The sequence below is a fragment of the Ictalurus punctatus genome, chromosome 13 (genome assembly GCF_001660625.3).
Source record: "Ictalurus punctatus breed USDA103 chromosome 13, Coco_2.0, whole genome shotgun sequence".
Classification (NCBI taxonomy): domain Eukaryota; kingdom Metazoa; phylum Chordata; class Actinopteri; order Siluriformes; family Ictaluridae; genus Ictalurus; species Ictalurus punctatus.
In genome coordinates this window covers 14,603,055-14,612,549 of record NC_030428.2, presented here as the reverse complement: position 1 = coordinate 14,612,549, position 9,495 = coordinate 14,603,055, and the positions used below count along the sequence as shown (strand labels likewise).

At 39.9% G+C, this 9,495-nt stretch overlaps 1 protein-coding gene across 1 annotated transcript; it reads left to right on the top strand.

Annotated features, from left to right (window-relative positions):
• The first annotated feature begins 1,765 nt into the window (after positions 1–1,765).
• On the top strand, positions 1,766–6,790 carry sh2d4bb (SH2 domain containing 4Bb). The gene is made up of 8 exons (XM_017483694.3): positions 1,766–2,248; positions 2,838–2,997; positions 3,299–3,455; positions 4,597–4,711; positions 4,808–5,120; positions 5,232–5,359; positions 6,068–6,288; positions 6,568–6,790. Exons 1-8 carry the CDS (start codon positions 2,086–2,088, stop codon positions 6,658–6,660), a joined length of 1,350 nt encoding a protein of 449 aa, XP_017339183.1. The 5' UTR covers positions 1,766–2,085; the 3' UTR covers positions 6,661–6,790.
• The last annotated feature ends 2,705 nt before the right edge of the window (positions 6,791–9,495 follow it).

Sequence of the window (9,495 nt, the reverse complement as noted above, 5' to 3'; positions counted from 1 at the left end):
CTGTTGACATACAGACATTAGTGGTTAGGTTGGTGACAGTCTATAGATAATTTTTGACCATCTGTAGACTGCCTAGTTTGCACTATCCATATCCATTTTTAACCAAGTTCTTTAAATGGCCTAATGTTATACGTAATTAGAGACCTAGTCGTTAGAGTTTTGTTCTAATGGACAAAGCAGCTTATAGATGCATAGGTATAATCAGACTGTTAAGAGATCTCTAAATTTAAGTAACTGAAAAATATTGATTGTGCTGCACAGTGGGAAAGGCCAAGTGAATTAATTAGTCTTGATCTCTAGTCAAATTCACTTTCCATGAATTAACCCTGTTATTGTTAACAGTGTAGCATTTGAAAGGCTTGACAAGCTTTTGTTTTTGATTAATTACATCTGATAATAAGTCTCACTGTTAGATATGATTATTACATCAGCGGGATAATTAGTGTTTATTTTGGAGATGGCATTATGAATTATGTAAATTAGCAAAAACAAAAAATCCACCTCTTCATAGAGGGTAAAAAATAAAACATTAAAAAGGTCAGAGTAATTGATTTACTTGTTACATGCTTGGATTAAAAAGTGAAAATATGGTTTTTATTCTTTTTCCCCCTCTTTCTTTCTTTTAGTGCCAGATTTATATCTCCTTGTACTGAGCTAAGTTTTTTTTCCCGATTTCTTTAATTTGAAACTTTCTTGAGTATCTATATTTTCAAAGCTTCTTGTATGTTAGAGCAGATTGCTGTTGCAGTTAGAACAGAATAGAAAAACAAAAAAAACAAACAGAAAACAGCTTACAACCATGGTTGCTAGGACAATTTGTCTTGTTCTATTTATAATATTCAAATGTCTAGACCGTGGCATCTAATAAGTGTGTGTGTGTGTGTGTGTGTGTGTGTGTGTGTGTGTGTGTGTGTGTGTGTGAGTTGGCTCTGTGGATAGTAGTGTCTGAGATGTAAAAGTAAGGTAACACAAGACAAATGGACAGAAGAGTAAATTGCAGGTCATAGGGTCTCTATGCACAGCAGATCAAATGAGGCGAAGCTTTCCATTGCAGATGGAAAGCAGTTATACAAGGACTAAAAAGATCTCACAACACAAGAAGGAGCGTGCTCAATTTAAAACCATACAATACCTCAATTACATAACCATTAATAAATACAAAACAATAAAGACAACAATTAGATAGCAGTTAGTGGCGATTAGGGGTGCAGGGAGCATTAAACTGTAATGAGACGTGAGGGACTGGTGTTCTCGAAGCTCAAGGGCTACCTGGAGAGCAGAGCAAGGGGGAGGAGAGTTAACACCATCTGTTACAGTGCTAGAGCAACATGAGAAGCACAGATAAAGTTGCACTATGGAAAGGAGGGGAGAAAGGGACAGGTCAGATAACGCACACAAACATATGCATGGACTCTCTCTCTCTCTCTCTCTCCCTCCCTATTATATTATTATACAACCAAAATGACCACATGTTTACATCCGACAGAAATCCCACAACATGGTGACAGCAAACAGGTGTATGTTTACGTATATTGGGAGAATATCTCGGTTAGATCTGTCAGACACAGACTCTGGTGTCAGGGACACCTGACTGTAGGGTCACTGCAGGAGACGGAAAGAGAGAGGGATTTTGTATTTGTGCGTGTGTGTGTGTGTGTGCATGTGTGTGTGTGTGTGTGTGTGTGTGTGTGTGTGAGTGAGAGAGAGAGAGAGAGAGAGAGAGAGAGAGAGAGAGAGAGGCAGGTAGAGGGGTGAAATTAAAACCCTTAGGGAAGTTACGCAATGAAGCAAATCCAGGAGAAAGTGAGCAAGTGGCAGAAAAAAGAGGCTGCACGAGACTAGTGGAAGAAAAAGAGGACAATTGTGGATAAGAGTGTGTATGAAATAAAACGTAGATAGAGAAAGTTCCAGAAGTAAGGTGGGGCAAGGCTGCTGGTAAGCATGTGGCATTTAGGTGATATTAAACAGAGCACATTCTGGGCCTTACTTGCCATTTAAAGCCTATAGTCTTCCTCAGACTTCCTCGGGGAAGTCTTCTTCAATCAAGAGTTGAACCACTAGGAGAAGGATTACACAGCCATCAAGATGATGCAGCAAATTCTTCAAGATATGTACATCGAGCCAGATCTGCTACAGGAGCTAAATGAGGAACAGAAGCAAATTCTCTTCTATAAGATCCGTGAGGAGCAGGTGCGCCGCTGGAACGAGAGAGAGAACAGAGACCCCAGCCGAACTGTTCACAAGAAGAGTGAGTTTCAAGCAACTTTTATAGCACAGTCTCCAGTGTCACAGGACATTACAAGCCTTATCAAATTTTTAATGAAATTATGATTACAATATTTGTGCAATATATTATGTCATATGGTACAGGGAAATAATGGAAGGCTTCTCATACAACATTCATACAAATTCAAACAAGCATAGGTGATTTGTTTGGATTTCATATAAATAAATGTATAGACAAAACTATGACTTTTTACCTTCCCATAATGTTCATCTTAAGATCAGTAACTTTTGCTACAAATTAGGTTGTGCAACTTTTTCAAATTGAGTCCATGATGGCTTCATCCTCATCTGCTTGGATGTTTCACTTTATAATAACAATAGTATATTAATACAATATTTAGTTTGTATCTTTTCTGACAACATATGCTAGTACCAGATTACTCCATTTGTGCTGTCATATTTTCATTAAAACATACTTATTAGATTTATACTGCTTTAGATAACATGTTATAATGTTCTTTCTGTAGAGTCTCTATCATATCAGACATCTCATAGTACAGGGACGCTCTGCCAGTTCTATTGCATGTGTGTGTGTGTGTTTCCATGACCAGGTGACCGTAGAGGCATTCGGTGGCTGCTGGGCTCTGATGGTGAGGTGTGGGTCTGGGTCATGGGGGAGGCCCAGGGAGACAAACCCTACAACGACATAGTAGAAGAGCTGATGGAGAAGAGAGCCAGGAAACAGGCCCAGCGAGAGGCACTGGAGCTCTGGTGAGAGAGCCTAAACACATGAATGCAGGGACTGTAGGGGGAGAGGATTGATAGGAAGGAGAAAGAGCATGAAATGAAAAATAAAAGGAGATTAGGGTGATGTAACTAGAAATAGAAGGAGGGAAAAGAAGAGGGTGCGACAGATATGAAAATTGGTGAGCAGGAATCAAGGGGATTGGAGGAAAGTAACTGATAGACAGATGTGAGTCACCTTAAAATGAGGAGAAAGAGAGAGAGTGAGAGAGATTAACTGAAAGTGAGATGAGCAGTGTGTCAGTCATTCCCTGTTGAATTTTCCGAGGCGTATGAAGGAAGCAGAGATTGAAAAGAAGTTTCGGGATGCCATGGCAAAGGAGAAGGCACGGTTTGTAGCAGAGAAATGGAAGGAGGAGACAGATGACAGAAAGGCAGCCAAGCAAGAGGAGGAAGAAGAGGACCGTATTCGACAGGAGTTGAAGGTGAGTTTCTGCTTTTGTCAAAACATTTACAGTTTTTATCACTAAAACCGAGTGACAAAAATAAACATCAGCATAAAATTTGTTCATGTGTTTCTCATTCAATGTGACTTTCTCAGAGTCACATTGAATGCTGCTAATCAACTGTGTAAAAATCCAGAGCTTAAACAATGGAAATTCAGAAATCCTAGGGAATGGAAGCCTTCAAACTTAGCTCCTTGTATAATTTATCATGTTCTATTTATACTATGCAATTGTCTAGTCCCTGACCACTGGTTAGGTTGTCTGTATATATGCTGACTCTGTGGATACCAGTGCCAGAGATGTAAAAGTAAAGGAACACTAGACAAATGGCCAGAACATTAACTGTCAGGTCATGGGATCTCTATGCATAGGAGAATTACATCACAAGCAGTTGTCACAAGAAAAGAATGAGCATATTTAATTTAAAACGAAGCAACACCTCAATCAAAAAGCCATTAATAAATACAAGATAATAAAGATACAACTGATAGAAAGCAGTTAGAAGGGATTCGAGGTGTAAGGAATATTAAGCTATAATGACACGTGAGGGACTGGAGTTCTTGAGGAGGAAGAAGAGGACTGTATTTGAGAAGAGCTGAAGGTGGGTCTATGCAAATGCAAAATCAAATATAGCTTTCACCACTTAAACAGATTACAGTAGAGTGACCAAAATAAAGTCAAGTGGAGCATGGCTTACTTCTCCAATCCTATTAGTTTAATTCGACACACTGCCACGAAGATGAAGTAGTGTCAGAATCCTTTCTACTTCACTCAAGCCTTTTATTACCAACTAGCAAAGGTGATTAGGTTCAATTATTCCTAATTACTATGTATGTTGTGGCCATGTTGAATTATTTAAAACCTGGCAATCTTGCACAATGACGATAGCGATCTCTGCAAGACAAGGCCGACATTTGTAGGTCTGATCTTTGATGCTCAGAGTTAAAAGGATAATGTCAATATTAATGACACAATCCACCGAATTAATCATTGTAGCCCAGCTGTTAATGAAAATGAGAAAATGAAATCAGCAGCAGAGGAATTTTCATCTAGCAATGCACTTTATCTGAGTACTGCCTAGAGATGAGGATGATCAATTAATTTTATCTTTGCCTCCAAGAAATGTGAGGAGGAAATCCGGCAAACAGAGGAAAGGCGAGCAAAGGAGCTGTTCATGTCTCTGAAGCAGGAGGAAAAGAGAAGCGAAAGGGACGACAAGGAATGGCAGGAACAATGTGAGAAAGCAAGTGGAGTGGAAGAAAGAAATTGCACAAGTGGGCCAATCCCATTAAAGCTGGTGATTTCTATTCAGATCTCTGTATGCTTCACAGTGCGCCGCTCCAAAGCAGCTGATGAGGAGATGAAGTGTAAGGCTCGCCGCGCCAGAGATGAGTACAAACGCCAGTCCCTGCGCGCCATTGAGAAAGGCCTCGTGGCTGGCCTCAGTGGACTGTTCCAGAAGACACATCTGAATGGCTCAGGTCAGAACCGACGCCACAGTGACGTCATCGAGCGGCCATCAACTACTGCAGCTGATGCTAGCCAATCACAATCTGCTGTTGGAAATGCAGTCGCCCCTGTCCAGTGTCGCCGCAGACAGAACCGCAGATACAGCAGCCCACAGACACAATCAATAACAGAGGGGTACCTCTAAACCCTATAAGTTACTACACTAATCATTATCACCAATGTAGCTTTGACTAATATTATGTACACATACTTATAAAGATTGTTCTACATCATTCTCCCCACTAGCCCAGTGTGGATTCGGCCACCTAGGCCAACTTCTCGCGATTCTATCATGCGGTGGTTTAAGGAGGAACAAAAGCCCAGAAGAGCCGGCTATGAGAGGAGCAGTAACACCATTGCCCCTTGGTTCCATGGTAAAGAATGCAACAATGTCCTATACCTAGCCTAAAAACTTTAAGAAACATCCTCTCTTCAGCAAACTATACAAGAGGTTCATGGTAGATAAAATGGTAAAGAAATCTCCCCAAGCCCTGAAGAAAATAAGCTTCTAGGTCGGTAAGTTGGGTAACAGGCACTCTGGTGTAACCAGAGACTAGATTAGTGGTTTTAGACAGAGTGAGCAGTATCGATTGGACTGTGAGAGAATGATAGAGAGAGCAAGGGGTAGAAGAAACAGATGACAGGGTGGCAGTGCAGTGCATAGAGTTAGAACAAGACAGCAGAGATAGAGAGAAAGAGAGGTGGGAAAAATGGAGCTCAATAATTCATAGCTTGCATTTTGGTTGATTGGGGTTACTGGGTGTCACTCCTGATTGAGGAAATGATAAGATTAATAAGTGTCAGAATAATGTTATTCCACCATGGCAACACAAGAGTGAGGCCTTTTGCACGACAACAGTGTGTCAAAGCATCTGTGCTCTCTAGCACGTACAACCCATTCCCTATCACTCACTGTCTCTGTCCTGTCTGCCATGCTCTGACTCATGTCTGCTCTGGGTGGCTTTTCTTCAATCTAAATGTGCCTTGCTCTTTTTTTACTCTCCCTTCACATTCCCTCTGTCATCTATCCATCTCACCCAACGGCTCACACCTTCTCATACTTTCTTTGCACACACCTATAGGGATCATCTCTCGGCAGGATTCAGAGTCCTTGCTAATGAATGCTTCTGAAGGCTGTTTCCTAGTAAGAGTGAGTGAAAGGATCTGGGGATACACTCTGTCCTACCGGACGGCCTCTGGCTTCAAACACTTTCTCATCGATGCCTCGGGTGACTACTACAGCTTCCTGGGGGTGGACCAAAACCGCCATGCTACTTTAGCTGACCTCATCGACTTCCATAAGGTTAACTTCTTACCAGTCATCTCACTTGAACTTTTCTCAAAGCTCACACTTTGTCATGGGATGCACACACACACAGTTTATCAAACAGTGACAGGGAAACTCACAGTGTGCTGATCATAAAGCTCAAGGGGTGTGACAAACACAACCACAGTAAGCACTACTGTCCTTCCATCTGTGCTACTGACAGAGAGAATTGATTTCGTTACTAAACATATGCATGCTGTTGTCTGTACATGGGCTGTTTCTCATTTGTCTGGCTGCCGGTGTGTGTTTCCTCAGGAGGAGGTGATAACCACATCTGGAGGAGAGCTGCTGCTGGACTCTTGCAAGCTCAGAGGCTCTACGCCAGATTATGGAGGACTCTTTCAGTGATTCGTTCTTCCATTCTCATCTTGTTAAACTTAGACTTTAACCTTCACAAAATAGTTAAGCACTGCATCACATAGAAGCACAGTGATTTCCCAAACAATCACATCTTTGTGGCCAATCACCACACCTCATATCTTTGTCATGAGTTAATAAAACTACTTATTTCTATTCTAATCTGCTTGGTTACTTCTTGTACAGAGAATAAAGAGAATGCCACCTCATGTGTTGATTAAGCTCAGTAGGATTATAGGGGTGTGTGCCTCAAAGACTCTCACATCACTGAAGCAAATCTGACTCCACACAAAAACCTCCCTCCACCATTCAGAACAGTTCCAACTGCCTGACCATCCACATCAGCACCCGACCAGCCTCCTACTGCCTCGCTGCGCTGCAAACCACACACACAGCACCAACATACACAAATGCGAGAATAAACAGTCAGGTGATGTGTATGGCTGACCTTGCTAAGTGTATTGTTCAATGAAAAGCAGCTATTTCAGCAAATAGTGCAGACAAAACTGCCAGTAAGATGGAGGGTTGAAGAAAGCCTTGTGTAAAGGAGGAAGTGCAGTCTCAATTAACCTTCACATGTCAAACTAGGATAGCCAGAACGTTTCTGATTGCTATCAATTATTGATATGAACTGTGTTTGGGTTAGGAAGCAGTGGAAATGGAATGGAAAAGTAAACGTATCCATGTTATTGAACCTTCGATCACAAAGCAAGCATCCAACAAAGGTTTTCTACCAAAAGGCCAAACAGAGACGTTTAAACCTCTCTAATGCAGCACACATATATATGAAAAGCACATATAAAATTATATCCAAATGGTTTAACTCCAAAAAGACAAAATTACCTATTGTTAATAACCAGCTTTCTCTTCTGTTCCAACAAATTCAGTCTTTCATCCAAGAAATATATTTATGTTTTAAAGATAGTCTAAGTGTTTGTAAAGATACTACACTTAACTAGACCTTAGATAACAGCTTGTCCTAAGAGCCCTGTTCAAAGTGCCAGACTGATCATGCTTTCATAGTGCATCAGGGTGAACGACTAAAAAGAGATAAGAGTATCCACTGACCTGAGATCAGAACTGGGCTATTGTTGTGAGGGGCAGTGCTCCTCAGAGATAGATAAAGCTCTAGGTCAGACTGAACTTAATCTGTGACCTAGATACCCATATCCTTTAAAGGACCGACAAAACTGTGCAGTGGCTTTATTACAATCATTAATTATACTCAATTTGACCGATACTACAGCATACAAGTTCAGACAATCCCAAATATCCTTTAATGAGTACAAATGTAGAATGTCAAAACTATTAATTAGTAAAGAGGTTACAGAGGAAGAGCTGATATAATCTATGAAAAACCCTTTCTCAAAAAGACCTCCAAAGTAATAGATACAGGTATCGCCTTGTGCAACGTGAATGAGTCAACTGTAAAATAAATGAATAAATAAATAAATAAATAAAAGAAAACAGAGCACAGATCATGGTCAAAACTGCTAGAAATCAACTTGTAGTAGATCAAGAATCTCATTACATTCGGTTCCTGACAGAACTGTAAAACACTGGTAGGAACATTATGGTTAAGGATAGGATTTTTTTTTTTTTTTTTTGGCTGCCATTTTATTCTCAGTTTGAGTTAAACCAATTCCACAGTGTACCAGAGAATGCTTCAGAAGAATGAAGCAATCTGTCAAAATCTGAAGTTGAACTGAAAATATACCTCACAATAGGACAACATTCCTGACACTTGAGCACTTGAGAAAATCCACTACATAGTGGCTCAAAAGGACGAAATGGAGTTTTTGAAAGGCCACGGCACAGCCCAAATACAAACCTACCTCAAATCCTCTGTGAGAGACTAAGGCCAAGGTACAGTCTAAATACAAACCCACCTCAAATCCTGTGTAGCAGGCTATAATATTAAGAAAGCCTTGAAAAGACTGAGGCCAACATAAAAGATGAACGTTAAAAGTTTAAAGATTAACCATAAATGGAAAAGATGTGGTACTGCACCGAGCTATGAAATCAACTTTAATACCATTCATATCTGAACTCAAGCTATATTTTATACCAATTTATCAAATAAAATGTGAACTATAATATTGTAATAATATTAGTTTCATTAATTCATTCAGTATTCAGTAATTGCTTTTACCTGGTCAGAGATGACAGGATTTAGAGAACACTGGGCATAAGACAGGAATACACCCTGAATAGTCCATCACAACCCCACCCCCATGACATGTTTCATGGATATTTACACAAACATGGGGAGAACATGCATAACTCTGCACAGACAGTAACCCAAACTTAGGATCAATTCCTGGATCCTGGAAATACAAGGCAATATTTCCAGATGTGCTACCAAACCATCCCTAAATTATTCCAATAATATATTTTAATAATGCCACAATATGTTCAGCCACTATATACTTATATAACTTAAATTCATTAAAGGACACTTATTACATTTCAATATGGCACCAATGCCGCATGAAATGCATTGAAGTCTACCGCATCCTTGGGAGAAATCCAGTGCAATTTTTAAAGCAATGCACAGTGAAATGCAATAAACTAAACTGATTAAATTACAAGATACCTTGCATTCAATTCTTACACAAATACAACATTGTATACTTTGTACATCCTCATATATTGCTGCTCAGTAATGAGATCAAGCGATGTGACAATATTACGAAGCTTTTATTTCTTGTTTTGTAGTAATATATCATCATTACTATTACTAATTACAGATATTACTAATAATAGTAAAGTAATACCTGTGTACTGCATTTGGTGTTTTTGGCATGGTAGTGTATGCATTTCTGT

What these genes read in the sequence shown, in the direction of transcription:
- sh2d4bb (XM_017483694.3), top strand. Translation starts at nt 2,086, where the DNA reads ATGATGCAGCAAATTCTTCAAGATATGTACATCGAGCCAGATCTGCTA. An exon ending in GTATTCGACAGGAGTTGAAG is followed by an intron (nt 3,456 to 4,596) that starts GTGAGTTTCTGC and finishes TTTGCCTCCAAG; the next exon opens with AAATGTGAGGAGGAAATCCG. An exon ending in CATTGCCCCTTGGTTCCATG is followed by an intron (nt 5,360 to 6,067) that starts GTAAAGAATGCA and finishes ACACACCTATAG; the next exon opens with GGATCATCTCTCGGCAGGAT.